Genomic DNA, 15,954 nt, shown 5'->3' on the forward strand with positions numbered 1-15,954 from the left:
TAAGATTTCCCAAAGTGTAATGAAAAGTACGAACAAACCAAACAGTGCTGCGGAAAAACCGAAGCAAACTCCTCCTGGGCTTGCAAATTTAAAGTCCCAGAAGGAGTTCCCAGCACTGCCAGGAACATCTAAAACCCCAGTTGTTCCTTTTGCACTCCCAGTTGATGAAACAACCTCTGGATTAGTCAGTGCGTCTTGAACTGTCCTACAGATCAAACGTTTTTTCGGTTGCTTGTGGACTGGTCTTTGACTGCCTATAGCTTCAAAGTTTGTGTTTTGTCAGTGTGTCTTTTAAAGACTACCTGAAAGTTATTTCCCATCAGTCTTTCTCAAGACTACCTACTTTTGATTTAACATTTGTGTTAACTTTTTTCGTATCACCTGAAATGGCTGGACGGAAAAAGAAACCTCGCATCTCTTTCTGACACATCGAGTGTCTGTAGTGACAATCCTTTTGATATTTTGCCTGAGCAAGAAGCTGGAGAAATGGAAGTTACCAATAATGAAACTATACAAAATATAAAATCTTTAAAAAAGGAGAAAGTTCCACCTATTGTGGTAACTATTTCTTCTGAATTTAATATATTCAAAAAGGAACTTTCAACGTTTGTTTCTGACGTTAAAGTTACCTATCAAATTGGCCGTAGAGGTGAATGCCGCTTATTAGCCGACTCAGTAAAGGGTCGTGATCGTCTTGTTCAGTATTTAACTGACAAGATGTACAAATTTTTTACATATGACACCAAGAACGCCAAGCCGTTCAAGGTTGTCTTGAAAGGTCTCACCAACGATCAAACCGTTGATGAGATCAAACTTACTTTAACAGAATTACTTGGCATAGCCCCTACCCAAGTAATTCTAATGAAACAAAAATCACGAGGCGAAAACAGTCAGAGAACTGGAATTTCCCTTGTTAATTATTTAATTCATTTTAACCGCAATGAGGTTAACAACTTAAAATTTTTTGAAAAAGCACATGCTTTGTATAATGTGCGTGTAAAGTGGGAAACTTATAGGAAGTATGGCGGAGGTGAAAAGCATATCACCCAATGCCGTACTTGCCAACGTTATGACCATGGTTCCAAATTCTGTAACATGGACCAAAAATGTCTTAATTGTGGAGACTCTTCTCACAAAAAGGACACATGTCCTGTGAAAGAGAGTAAAAATTTTCGCTGTGCGAATTGTAACGGCAACCATATGTCAAATTTTTATCAATGCCCAGTCCGTTTAGCAATTGTTAAGGCAAGGCAAGGTAAACAAAATTCAATTTCTCAATTAAAACCAACTTCAAAACAAAATTCTCCAAGCGTACCAGTGACGCATAGTTTACCTACTCCTTTGCATACCCGTTTAACTTATGCACAGGTTACAGGTAGTTCGAACATTATAACGCCTAGTGTTGGTAGTTCGAAAATGACCGTTAATATGGGTAAGCAAAACACGCTAGAAAATAATTGTACACCTATTACTCCAGCTAATATTGCAGCCGAAAATATTTTTTCTAATGTCAACTGCCTGGGGCCAACAGGCAATGTTCGATCTTATGAACGCCATGTTGCAGGCAAAATCAATGTTTGAAGCCATTCAAATAGGCACAAATTTTACTATTAAAATTGTTTCTAAGTTAAAATTTAGCAATGATTTTAAATAAAACAATTAAAATATTAAATTGGAATGCTCGCTCATTGAAGGCCAATGAGAATGAGCTTTTTAATTTTTTAACAGTAAATAATGTGCATATTGCAATTATTACTGAAACATTTTTGAAACCTAACATAAAATTAAAATATGATCCCAATTACGTGGTTCATAGATATGATAGGATTCAGGGTTCCGGCGGTGGAGTTGCAATTGTTATTCATCGCCGAATCAAACATCGTGCTCTTCCCCATCTTGAGACGAAAGTTATTGAAACTTTGGGAATTGAAGTTCAAACTGAACTTGGGATTTTATTTATTGCCGCAGCATATTTACCATTTCAATGCACACGCGAGCTCAAAAATTATTTTAAAGGTGATTTACAAAAACTCACCAGAAATCGTTCGAAATTTTTCATAATCGGCGATTTTAACGCTAAACATCGTTCATGGAATAATTCTCAAAGTAATTCCAATGGCAAAATTTTATTCAATGATTGTTCTTCAGGATACTATTCTATTTTGTCTCCGAATAGTCCTACATGCTTTTCTTCTGTAAGAAACCCTTCAACAATTGATTTGGTGCTGACAGATCAAAGTCATGTATGTAGTGACTTGATCACACATGCTGACTTTGATTCTGACCATCTTCCAATAACTTTTTCTTTATCACATGAATCAGTTTTAAACCCTATGAGCTCTGTTTTTAATTATAACAAAGCTAATTGGGAAAGATACAAAAATTATATTAAGAGAAATTTCAATAATGAGCTTGATTTGCAAAACGAAGTGAATATTGATTCCGCTTTGGAAGCATTAAAATGTGCAATTGTTGATGCCAGGAATTATTCTGTTCCAAAGGCTCAAGTGAAATTTGATTCACCAATAATTGACGAAAATCTTCAACTTCTAATTCGTTTGAAAAATGTCCGCAGACGTCAATATCAACGTTCTCGTGACCCTGTTTTTAAAACTATTTATAAAGATTTACAGAAAGAGATTAAACATAGATTTTCTCTTCTGAGAAATCAAAATTTTGAGACTAAAGTTGAAAAATTGAAACCATATTCAAAACCATTTTGGAAGCTGTCGAAGATTCTTAAGAAACCTTCAAAGCCTGTTCCGGTTTTAAAAGATGGTGAACGTTTTCTTGTATCCAATGAACAAAAGGCTCAAAGACTTGCTCAGCAGTTTGAGAGTGTTCATAACTCAAATTTGAATTTTGTGAGTCCAATTGAAAATGAAGTCACATGTCAATTTGATTTAATTTCTTCCCAGAATTTTTTACCTGCAGAAATAATTGAAACTAACTTGAATGAGATTAAATCAATTATTAAAAATTTCAAAAATATGAAAGCACCTGGTGACGATGGAATCTTTAATATACTAATCAAACATCTCCCTGAGAGCACAATGGATTTTCTGGTGAAAATTTTCAATTGCTGCTTCAAAATTGCATATTTTCCCAAATTATGGAAAAATGCAAAAATTACTCCCATTTTAAAACCGGATAAGAACCCAGCTGAAGTTTCAAGTTATCGACCAATCAGTTTGCTTTCTTCAATAAGTAAACTGTTTGAGAGAACTATTCTTAACAGAATGATGTCACACATCAACGAAAATTCAATTTTTGCAAATGAACAGTTTGGATTTCGCCATGGGCATTCCACAACTCATCAATTGCTCAGAGTTACTAATATGATACGAGCTAACAAATCTGAAGGTTATTCCACTGGAGCTGCTCTTTTAGACATAGAAAAAGCATTCGACAGTGTTTGGCATAAAGGTTTGATTGCGAAATTGCAAACTTTTAATTTTCCAATTTTCCCAATCAAAATTTTAAAAAATTATCTTACTGATCGAACTCTGCAGGTTGTCTATCAGAATTCAAAATCTGATAGATTTCCTGTCAGAGCAGGTGTGCCTCAAGGTTCAGTCTTGGGTCCAGTCCTGTACAACATATTCACTTCAGATCTTCCTGATTTGCCTCCAGGAAGCACAAAGTCATTGTTCTGCGATGACACAAGCATTTCCGTAAAAGGAAAAAGTCTTCGTGTCATATGCAGTCGATTGCAGAAAAGTTTAGATATTTTTTCTTCCTACTTGCAAAAGTGGAAAATCTCTCCCAATGCTTCTAAAACTCAAATGATAATTTTTCCGCATAAGCCTAGGGCTTCTTTCCTCAAGCCAAACAATAATCACGTTGTCAAGATGAATGGGGTTATTTTAAGTTGGTCCGACAAGGTTAAGTACTTGGGACTAATTTATGATAAAACACTTATTTTCAAAGAGCACATTGAGAGTATACAAGCCAAGTGCATCAAATATACGAGATGTTTATATCCTCTCATTAACAGGAATTCTTAACTTTGTTTAAAGAACAAACTTTTGATTTACAAACAAATTTTTAGACCAGCAATGCTTTATGCTGTACCGATCTGGTCAAGTTGCTGTTCAACAAGGAAGAAAACGCTCCAAAGGATTCAGAATAAAATTCTGAAAATGATTTTGAAGCGTCCTCCTTGGTTTGGTACACTCGAATTACATAGACTTACTGGTGTTGAACCATTAGAAGCTATGTCAAATAAAATTATTAACAATTTTCGACAAAAATCGTTGCAATCCTCAATTGCTACGATAAGCTCTCTTTATAGCCAATAAGTAAGCAATTAAGTTAGTTGTAAGTTTACTTCCCCTTTTCTGACAAGTAGGTTTAAATCCCTACGAATGATAAGTCCTAATTGCGAAAGCAAACAAATCCTAACAATTGAAATTACAAATTTCTAACAGTGTTGAGAAGTCACCATTTGTGATTGGACACACATACTCATTATTTATTAATATTTATCATAAATACTTAAGCTACTAACAAATCCCCCCTTAAAAAAAAAAAAAACAACCTCTGGATTAGTGAAATTTTCTGACATTGTGGACTGGATTTTTGAAAATTTTAATGTACCTGATCCAATTAAAATTTTTCTTACAGCATTCCTCCCAACAGTTAGATCATTTTTGAAGCAGTTGACTGCCCAATGGCCTCTCCTTGCAGCGATTGTATCCTTCGATGCCTAATTCAACTGCGTATATGAAGGATTCTATCTCTGTCTTACAGTGGAATTGTAGAAGTATTTTACCAAAAATTGATTCGTTTAAAGTTTTGATAAATAGAAACAAATGCGATGCATTTTCCCTTTGTGAAACTTGGCTTACTTCAAATATTGATCTCAACTTCCATGATTTTAATATTATTCGCCTTGATCGAGACACCCCATATGGAGGAGTACTTTTAGGGATTAAAAAGTGCTATTCTTTCTATCGTATTAACCTCCCCTCGATTCCAGGCATCGAAGTTGTCGCATGTCAAATGACAATACAAGGTAAAGAGCTTTGTATTGCCTCAATATATATTCCCCCCAGAGCACAGGTTGGGCAACGGTTGCTCTTTGATTTAATAGAACTTCTTCCCTCGCCACGTTTGATTTTGGGAGACTTCAACTCTCATGGCGTGGCTTGGGGTTCCCCCTACAATGATAACCGCTCCTCTTTAATCTATAACCTTTGCGATGACTTCGACATGACTATTTTGAACAACGGTGAAATGACACGTATCCCGAAACCTCCAGCGCGCCCAAGCGCTTTGGATCTATCCTTATGTTCGACGTCGCTACGGTTGGATTGCACATGGAAGGTAATCCTCGATCCTCACGGTAGCGACCATTTGCCTATTCTTATTTCAATTACTAACGGTTCAACTCGCATGCGACCAATTGACATTCCGTATGACCTCACACGGAATGTCGATTGGAAGTTATACGAGGAAATGATTTCAAAAGCGGTCGAGTCGATTCAACATCATCCACCACTTGAAGAATACAACCTCCTCGCGGGTTTGATTCTCGACGCCGCGTTGCAAGCCCAAACGAAGAAATATCCCGGCGTAACGATCAAAGAACGGCCTCCCACTCCGTGGTGGGACCAAGAGTGCTCCGATGTCTACACGCAAAGATCCGACGCGTTTAAGGCCTACCAGAAGGGAGGTATACCCGACGACTATATACGGTATTTGGAGCTTAATACCAAGCTTAAAAGCCTGGCTAAAGCAAAGAAACGCGGATATTGGCGTCGGTTCGTGAACGAGACGTCGAGGGAGACATCGATGAGCACTCTTTGGAACACAGCCCGAAGAATGCGGAATCGCGTAACGGTCAACGAAAGCGAGGAGTCTTCAAGTCGGTGGATATTTGATTTTGCCAGGAAAGTATGTCCGGACTCTGTTCCTGAGCAAAACATTGTTCGCGATGCGTCTCCGGGCCACGACGCGATAGAATCACCTTTTACGATGGCAGAATTTTCAGTTGCCCTCCTGTCCTGTAACAATAACGCGCCTGGGTTAGATAGAATCAAATTCAACTTGTTGAAGAATCTACCCGGCAATGCCAAGAGGCGCTTGTTGAACTTGTTCAATAAGTTCCTGGAGCAAAACATTGTACCGCAGGATTGGAGGCAAGTGAAGGTGATCGCCATTCAAAAAACCAGGGAAACCAGCTTCTGATCACAACTCTTATAGGCCGATTGCAATGCTATCCTGTATCCGGAAATTGATGGAAAAAATGATACTCCGTCGTTTGGACCATTGGGTCGAATCAAATGGTCTACTATCGGATACTCAATTTGGCTTCCGCCGCGCCAAAGGGACGAATGATTGTCTTGCGTTGCTTTTAACAGATATTCAGCTGGCGTATGCTCGCAAAGAACAAATGGCGTCTGCGTTCTTGGACATTAAGGGGGCTTTTGATTCCGTTTCTATTGACATTCTTTCGGGTAAACTTCACCGACAAGGATTTTCTCCAATTTTGAACAATTTTTTGCACAATTTGTTGTCCGAAAAGCACATGCATTTTACGCACGGCGATTTGGAAACTTTTCGCATTAGCTACATGGGTCTTCCCCAGGGCTCATGTTTAAGCCCCCTTCTTTACAACTTTTATGTAAATGACATCGACGAATGTCTGGCAAACTCATGCACGATAAGACAACTTGCAGACGACAGTGTAATCTCTGTTACAGGAGCCAAAGCTGCCGATTTGCAAGGACCATTGCAAGATACCTTGGACAATTTGTCTGCTTGGGCTTTACAGCTAGGTATCGAATTCTCTCCGGAGAAGACTGAGATAGTAGTTTTTTCTAGGAAGCATGAACCTGCTCAGCTTCAAACACAATTAATGGGTAAAACGATTTCTCAGTTTTTGGTACACAAATATCTTGGTGTCTGGTTCGACTCTAAAGGCACCTGGGGTTGTCTGATGAAAAAATGTCAACAAAGAGTGAATTTTCTTCGTACAATAACCGGACAATGGTGGGGAGCCCACCCAGGAGACCTTATAAGGCTTTACCAAACAACGATACTGTCTGTTATTGAGTACGGGTGTTTCTGCTTACGCTCCGCAGCAAACACACATTTGATCAAACTGGAGCGAATACAATATCGTTGTTTGCGTATCGCCTTGGGTTGCATGCAGTCGACCCATACGATGAGTTTGGAGATCTTAGCTGGAGTACTACCATTGCAAAACCGCTTCTGGAGCCTGTCTTCTCGTATTCTAATCAAATGTGAGGTCTTGAACCGTCCCGTGATTGAAAATTTTGAAAGGTTAATCGAACTTAATTCTCAAACCCGTTTTATGACATTGTATTGCAATCACATGTCCCAAAATATTAACCCTTCTTCGAATATTCCAAATCGTGTCGACTTATCAAATACTTCTGATTCTACTGTGTTTTTCGATACATCCATGATAGAAGAAACTCGTGGAATCCCGGATCATTTACGCGTGCAGCAGATCCCTTAAATTTTTTCCAATAAATATCGAAACATCAACTGCGACAATATGTACTACACTGACGGATCACTTCTTGATGGGTCCACTGGCTTCGGTATCTTCAATAACAATTTAACCGTCTCCCATAAGCTCGATAATCCTGCTTCTGTTTACGTCGCAGAATTAGCTGCAATTCAGTACACCCTAGGGATTGTCGAAAAAATGCCCACGGACCATTATTTCATCTTTACGGACAGTCTCAGTTCCATTGAGGCTCTCCGATCGATGAAAGATGTTAAGCACTTTCCGTATTTCCTGGGGAAAATACGGGAACATCTGAGTGCTTTATCCGAAAAATCGTTTCAGATTACCTTAGCGTGGGTCCCTTCTCACTGCTCGATACCGGGTAATGAGAAAGCGGACTCTTTGGCTAAGGTGGGCGCAACAAATGGTGATATTTATGAAAGACCAATTGCCTTTAATGAATTTTTCGCATTTGTACGTCAGAATACGATCATCAGTTGGCAAAATTCTTGGACCAAGGGGGAACTGGGAAGGTGGTTACATTCCATAATCCCCAAGGTATCGACGAACCCGTGGTTCAAGGGGTTGGATGTAGGTCGGGATTTCATTTGCGTGATGTCCCGGCTTATGTCCAATAACTATAGATTTGACGCGCATCTCCGTCGTGTTGGGCTCGGGGAAAGTGGTATCTGTGCCTGCGGTGAAGGTTATCACGACATAGAGCACGTTGTCTGGTCAAGCCCTGTACACCGTGACGCCAGGTCTAAATTAATAGCTTACCTGCAGGCCGAAAGTAGGCAGCCGGCTGTTCCTGTTCGTGATGTCTTGGCGAGCCGTGACCTTTCTTACATGTCCCTTATATACGTTTTCCTGAAATCCATCCACGCCCCAGTTTAATCCTATTCCCTTCCGCCTACATCCAACCAAACGACAAGAACACGTTAAGACCCCGGATCCGGAAACAGCAACTAGACCCGCACGATACTCTCAGGTCCCGAGGGAGACAACCCAATATGCCAGTCCGTAATATCTTGGCCCAGCAGCGGAACATATTCAATATGCTGCTTACCTATGGCGATGGAAAACCATCAAACAACAAATCAGTGCTTTTAATGCAAAACATTCTAGTTTTAAGTTAGATCTAGTTTCAGCTCGTAGTCGGCAGCGAGGATAAAAAATTTGCTTTTAGTTATTAAGATACTTTAGAAAGTAAGCTACCAGATATAATTGGCGCCGCTAAACATTGAATTGTTTTTGTGCCGTGTCAAATAAACTATAGATGAAGAAAAAAAAATGCGATATATTTTCCTTATGTGAAACTTGACTCCTTAAGAAGAGCTATTTTTTCTACCGTAGCAACTTCGGATCCAGGTATCGAAGTTATCGCGTGTCAAATGACAATACAAAGTGAAGAACTTTCTACATTCCTCCCAGCGCCCAGGTTCGGCAACAGCTGCTCTTCAACATGATAGAACTTTCTCCTTGCAAGGCTAATTTTGGGAGATTTGGCGTGGCTTGTAGCAGTCTTTGGGACGATTCCGACCCGCTTCGCCCGCTCGATACCGGGCGATAAAAAACTGGACACCTTGGTTAACGGTGCAATTCATAAAAGACAATTGCCTTTGAGTACCCGTTGTTCATGTAGTTTGATGGTTTACGGGGTTCGAAATCGTTGACGATTAAACTACAAATACAGAAGAGTTGTAAAACTATATTTGTGATAAGCCATGTCAAAAAATTGTATTATTTGTAAAAAAATTTCAATCATCATTGATTTTATTTAGGATGTTTACCGAGAAAGGAAAAATCACATGTGAAATAAAAAATATTTAAAAGCTTAATATTGAGCGAAATCACTGACTGTTTTTCCAGTTTTCAAAGGGTTCCATAGAAATCGTTCACCCCTTTCCTGATTTTTGATATTGGTCTTCACTATTTTCTTCGGGTTGAAAATTATAACTAAAAAAGTGGGGCCAATCTATCTTATGAAAAATTTACTGTGAAACCAATAAATAATAAAATTGCCGTGGACTTCTGTGAATTTATCGACTGAAAAAATAGGCATTCTACGGACTAATGTAATAGCAATTTATTTAATTCCTCAATTCAATTTATCCGTCAATCACATTCACACATCACCAGTTCGGTAATCTGAATTTTTCGAACCGGAAATGGCAACTATTGAACTCGCAGCTGCCGTCCGTTTGTTCGTCGGAACACATTTCTAACCAACATAATTGATCGTGTTGTTCGCACGCGCGTTTGCATATTATTCGCATGTTGTCAGCAGCAGCCGCCAGTGAAATTAGCATACCGGAGCCGTAAAGTGCGAATCACGCACCCAAACAAACAATTTCCGGCAATAATATATGTTTGACATCTGCAGTGATTGTTCGTGCTTTATGGAAATTTGACGAACTCGATCCTGGTACCAGCGCTAGCTGAGGACCATTATAATACTCACCACCCCACACCGGGGTGGTCTCAGCTTATCGGACCAGGTTTTTGCGATTGTTATAATTACAAATTAACGCTAACAATCGGTACCCCACAGCAGACGTGTTTTCACGCGTGTTTTATTCTAAAAATCAATTTATGCCCTGCCACGCGTGCTGCCATGTGACGGATCATCGTGAAAATGCATCAGCGCTCGGCAGAGGGCTAACAGTCTAATGTTGTTGGTTTTATGATGGATGCATAGCCGTGCGTTTTGAAGGGGAGGGGATTGAAAAACAGAATTCATTCAAAATGAAAATTATTATTAGATGGCAAATGATATAAAGTATAGCAGAACGATAACAGCAGGAGACAGCTCCTCTCCTCCCAACCAGAAACCTTGCACACGGCTATGGATGGATGTACTTTTCCGTGCAACCTCAGATCAACACTGTTGCTGCGCCCGCAGGCAGACACCTGGTGGTGTTTCCACGTGGTGCGGACAGCAAACAGCGGCAATGATTTTCCTACCGTGTGGGAATCAAACGAACAATCGGATGTTTTCCATACGGATAACCTATTTGTATAATATCGTTTGCGTTGATTTAAGTAATGAACAATCATTGTTTTCATTACAATGTTAGAGTTGCTGTGCTCCGTAAAAAGTAATCACATTGAATTATTTTTCACTTATAAAAATATTGACTTGCACTAGGTAACTTCCGATCAACTCTTTTTTTAAAATGCGCATCGAATTACCTTAAACAGTTTCGTGCTTTCACTCTATTAATTAGAACGAAAACTAATGCACTTGCCAAGAACTCAACGCGTCATCACATGCTGTCGGAAAAATTGATCAATGGTGAGAACTTTCTCAATAATCTAGAAACAGCATCAACCGGATTCAGTAGTAAGCCTCATCTCTTTATACGATTTGTATTATTCATCACTAGAACTCGCAGTTCTAGTGCCCGGAGCACGTGGGAAGTCTATAAAACCCAAATCAATTTACGCACCAATTTCAGTACAAAAACTATAATCAAACGTTCAACTTCCGCGGAAAACACGTGTCTCGAGCAGCCGCTGCCACCGACGCCATCATTTCCGTCGTTTTCTAAGTGTAGTCATTCGCAATCTTCCGCAGCATAAACATGCAGATCAGTGCTAGCCGTGAGTGTCATTTGGGGGGTAGAACCGGTAGTTCGATAGCTGATATGGCTGATAAACTAACGGTAGGCTCTTGGCATTTCCAGAACTGGCCCTGCTGGTGATGATGGTGATGGTTTCCTGCCTCGGACTGACGCTGTCCGCCGTTGACTATTGCGATCCGGTTACCTGCAGCAATGGACGGCCGCACATCGGATGCAACGCGACGGATGATTTTGGTGATGCCTGTCCTGCGAACGTGGAACTGGTGCCGATGGACGACAAAATGAAGGACTTGATTATGAATCTGCACAACAGTTTGCGCAGTGAACTGGCCAACGGCAGCATGGAGGGGTTCGATCCCGCCGAACGGATGCCCGTTTTGGTGAGTATTTGAATTGCGGTATTTGGTGGCTTGGTTTGGCCCCAAACCAACCGGAAATACTCTACTAAATTTAGTTTCAATATGGTTTGTGTTAAAGAGCGCTTGGTGCTTCCGGTTGTCATTATTCGAGCAACTGAGGTATTATATTCATTTGAGTTGTGATAATTTTTGGTAATTTGCAAACACGTCGAAGAGCAGTGATTTTAAATTAAAATCAATTATCAACTAAACGACGATAGTAATTGAAGCAAAAAAATTTTGAAAATTTTCATACATCTTCTACCTAACATGAAGAAGATTTGTAATGACGCTTAATGATAAGACCTTGATTAGAATTATTTTCTTTTGCGGTTAGAAATGTAAAAGAGCATTTAGATTCCTAGGCATTTAATGGCCTTCAAAAACGTTTTTTGTTGTGGGATTGTCCATTAGAAAAAAGTAAGTGGTTGTATTTTGGACACGACCGCATTATTGTCACAGGACTGCGCGAATTCGTATTGTGATTTACACCCACTGTATATGCGCAGCTATTGCGTTATTAGAAAGTCGATGTTTTGCGAAGAATGCGGAAATTGTTTGAGAATTTGGTTGTTTTGATTAGGACCGTTTTTGTTGTTCTTATGGACGACAATGGTAATGGCTGCTTCCAAAAGTGATGGTCATTCACTGACAAAAATTTTGGTTTTCTTACGATACATTTTTTATTACGCATACAAAATATTGAAAAGATTTCAAAAAAAGGTTATAGTTTGAATTCACAGCATTTCGGTTTCAAAACAGAACATTCATAACAAAATTCACTGCACTGCACTTTTGGTATCTGCTACCATTTTGAATCTTTTCAAGGCCACCACAGTCATTAATTTAGTTTGAATAGAAGTTACAATCTTAGTAAAATCAGGGCCATTTGATGTCAAAGGACTTAAGCATGGGTTTGTTCTATGGCCCGCCATCTACCTTTCCCTCTCGTTAAACTTTATAATACTGTGACTAACTCATGACAAAATAAGGTTTCTGTCGCTAAAAGGTTACCAAACTAAAAATATTAATAGAAGTGCTGTATTTGCGATTGTGTGTATCGTTGAAAAAAAGTGAGGGCATAAACTCTATAATTTCCGTCTTTATAAATTGTGCAAACACGAACGAGCAGTTTTATACAGTGTAGTTGTGTTTACGGGACTAACTTATTACCCAAGTTCAGCCATTGCGCTTCTTTAGTGTACGAATATTTTCACGGATTTCAAGAAAATCTGTGTATCAGTCTAAAAGAAAAATTGAGCGGATCGCAGGAAAATTAGACGCGGACTAAGACCCAAGGTCTTAGGCTCAAGGTTCCAGTTTGACATGTATGCCAGCTTGCTATGTATGATGGAGGGCTTCTTAAAACAGTGCTGTTAAATCTACCCCTGGCTCCTTTTCGCGAAGCGTTTCGAGAGATTCAATATTCATTAAAATATATTACAACTGATTAAACCAGCAACAGAAGCAATGCAAGGTCGAGAGATGGCATACAACGATTATATGGCACTCATTAGATCCGTTTACACAATAGACAATGAAACTAAGAACAGGTGATAGTTTTCAAAAGTTTTATTCTGAAGTAAGAAATGTTTTGAAGGAGTTACAGCGTTTGGAATTCAGCTACTAAGAGATTTGGTCGTCGAAAAAAACACTGAGAGAATGGAGCGATTCAACCGTTAGCCTGAATTCGGCATTTTATGAAACGATCCACATTGTTTGATTATTTTTTAACATCAGACCGGGAAGAATCTGGAATTCACTTTCCCCCTTTAGTTCGGTTAGACTGCAATTTTTATAGACCGATTTTATTTCGGACCGAACCGGAACGGAGTTATTCGGCCCAGGTTACGGACTAGGCAATGACTCCGGGTGTGGAAAACCATACGCCGCGGCGGTAGAGAAAATACTTCGCCAACCCGAGCGTCTGTTCACCAAGATGGTGCGGCTCAAAACAGCGTCTGATATTCATGTAAGGAGCTGCTGATCAATGTCCTGGTATCAGCGTGGGACTCTAAATAGAGATAATACGATGGTTCCTCGACAAGACAGGGGGTTGGGGAAGGCCCAACGAGCTGCTTTGGAAAACAATAATCAATCGGCATGGACCTAGGCAACGAAATAAGGACTACGATTGGAAATTTGGGACGTGGAACTGCAAATCGCTCTGCTTTCCAAGATGCAATAGGATAATCTACGAGGAGATACATCCACGCAACTTCGAAGTCATAGCACTGCAGGAACTTCGGGACAGAAGGTATGGAAAAGCGGACATCGAAAGGCTACCTTTTATCAGAGCGGTGGTACCACCAACGAGCTTAGAACTGGCTTTATAGTGCTGGGTAGAATGTGCCAACGCGTGATCGGGTTGCAGCCGATCAGCGCGAGGATGTGTAAGTTGTGAATTAAGAGCTGGTTATTCAATTACAGCATCATCAATGTGCACTGCCCACATGAAGGAAGACCCGATGACGAGAAGGAGGCGTTCTACGATAGCTACCCGCGACTGGACGCGAAAGTCGTCATTGGGGACATGAATGCTAAGGTGAGACGGGAGGCAATGTACAGACCGGTAATCAGGCCTGATAGCCTGCACGCCGTGTCTTATGATAACGGCCTCCCGTGGTATGGTAGTCCAAAGTAGCTTACTCCCCCGCAAAGATATCCACAAATCCACCTGTAGATCAATCGCCCAGCAGAAAGAGAATCAAATCGACCACGTTCTAATCGACGGCAGGTTCTCCTCCGCCAATATCGTCGTTCGCACCTACCTTAGCGCGAATATAGATTCGGACCATTACCTAATAGCTGTGTGCTGCGACCAAATATTGAGCAACTGCGGGACACCCGGGTTGTACAGGTATACGCGCAGGGCGAGAATACACAGGCACGGAACATCCAAAACTCAATACTCCGAAAGAAAAAGCGCCAGCAAGAGGACTGAGATCGCGTAGCGATGGAAGAGCTGTACCAAGCTACCCAAGTAACACACAAAACATGTTAGAAAATAAGTAACAACGAAAGTAGTCATATAAGTGTACTACAAGCGAAATTGAAAACTTGTGTTATTATTTTGTGTTTGAAGTTGCTTTTCATCAGTAATACTACCGCATTTCGAAAACAAGCTCGTTTTTTCTGGTTTTGGAGATGTTTTTAATAACATGAGTGCAAGAATGACAATCACTATCACTTGGTCTTTTCGTAAGACGTTACACCATCTAATAACAACACTACGTACCTGTAAAATGCTTTTCCTTAGTAGCATTCAGCACCCAACTCAAAATTACTTGATCAAATTAATATGTAATTATATGAACGATTTCTATATTTATTCGAAGCGGGTCGGAACGCGCCATCCAAAGATAAACATAACACTTGCAGTGTAACCAATATCACTTCAGTTTTTTTGTTATTGTGTATCTAACAACGTTTTCTAGTTTGGTTAGATTTTATATCCAGAATATGTAGAAACTATGCGAAAACAATTTCAATATTCAAGGGAAAGAAACAACTCTTTTTGAAAAGTTGAATATTATTTTTGTCATCATTTTATAATCAATTAAAACTGCCACTGATAAAAGCAATTGTCGATCTAGTTGCACTGCGCAGACACAACACATTTGCGCATGCGCTTGTTACCAGTTGTCATAGCAACAGATTTGCGCATTGCCGTATTAGAACTCGAGATGTATTTTGCCACTAAGTTATATCAAGTTGGCTTGCTTTCATGCAGTTATCGGTACTTGTTCTACTAGTCTTTATGTTTTGCGCTTTTCTGGTGATATTGATGTCATAGAATAGTTAACGTCAACTATTCTATACCAACGTGTGTTACTTGGGTAACGGCACTCGGATGTTCTACAAGAAGCTGAACAGCTCCTGAAAGGCTTCGTGCCACGGCGATGCAGTAGAGCGCGAGGAAGGTTCGGGAACTAATCTTGATGCATGAGCAAAAGACAACAGGAGCCATCTATCGTCCACACCGCTAAGATTGGCAGGTTGCGGTGGGCTGGGCATGGTATGTTCCGGAAAACGGGACGCCAAACACTTTATGGGAGGCCCCAGGTGCCCAGCCGGTAAGCCGGCTGCGAAACCACGGGCGTAAGGGTGACGCAACTGAACCTGAACCATTGCTTCGCGGCTCAGCAGCTGCTACACCAAGCAGCCACTGAGTCGTTGTCGGACATCGCCGTCATATCGGATCCCTACCGCATCCCTCCCGGAAACGGTAACTGGGTTGCGGATAAGTCCAGATTGGCGGCCATATGTACGACGAGCAAGTTCCCGGTTCAGGAGGTTGTCTCAACCTCAGAAGAAGGGTACGTAGTTGCTAAGGTGAACGGAGTGTTCTACTGCAGTTGCTATTCTCCGCCACGTTGGTCTACCGAAAGGTTCACCCAGATGGTCGACCTCCTATCCATGGAGCTAACGGGCCTAACGCCGTTGGTGGTGGCGGGCGACTTCAACGCTTGGGCTGTTGAGTGGG

General features: G+C 40.5%; 1 protein-coding gene across 1 annotated transcript in view; it reads left to right on the forward strand.

Moving 5' to 3' along the window:
* Window positions 1-10,930: 10,930 nt before the first annotated feature.
* Window positions 10,931-15,954, forward strand: part of LOC129731790 (antigen 5 like allergen Cul n 1-like) — a 30,143-nt gene continuing 25,119 nt past the window's right edge. Inside the window, exons 1-2 of the mRNA XM_055692099.1 lie at window positions 10,931-11,089; window positions 11,173-11,450. Coding sequence (XP_055548074.1) covers window positions 11,071-11,089; window positions 11,173-11,450 — 297 coding nt within the window. The 5' untranslated portion in view covers window positions 10,931-11,070. The remainder of the gene's footprint in view (window positions 11,090-11,172; window positions 11,451-15,954) is intronic.

Source organism: Wyeomyia smithii, chromosome 3 (assembly GCF_029784165.1).
Source record: "Wyeomyia smithii strain HCP4-BCI-WySm-NY-G18 chromosome 3, ASM2978416v1, whole genome shotgun sequence".
NCBI classification, from domain to species: Eukaryota; Metazoa; Arthropoda; class Insecta; order Diptera; family Culicidae; genus Wyeomyia; species Wyeomyia smithii.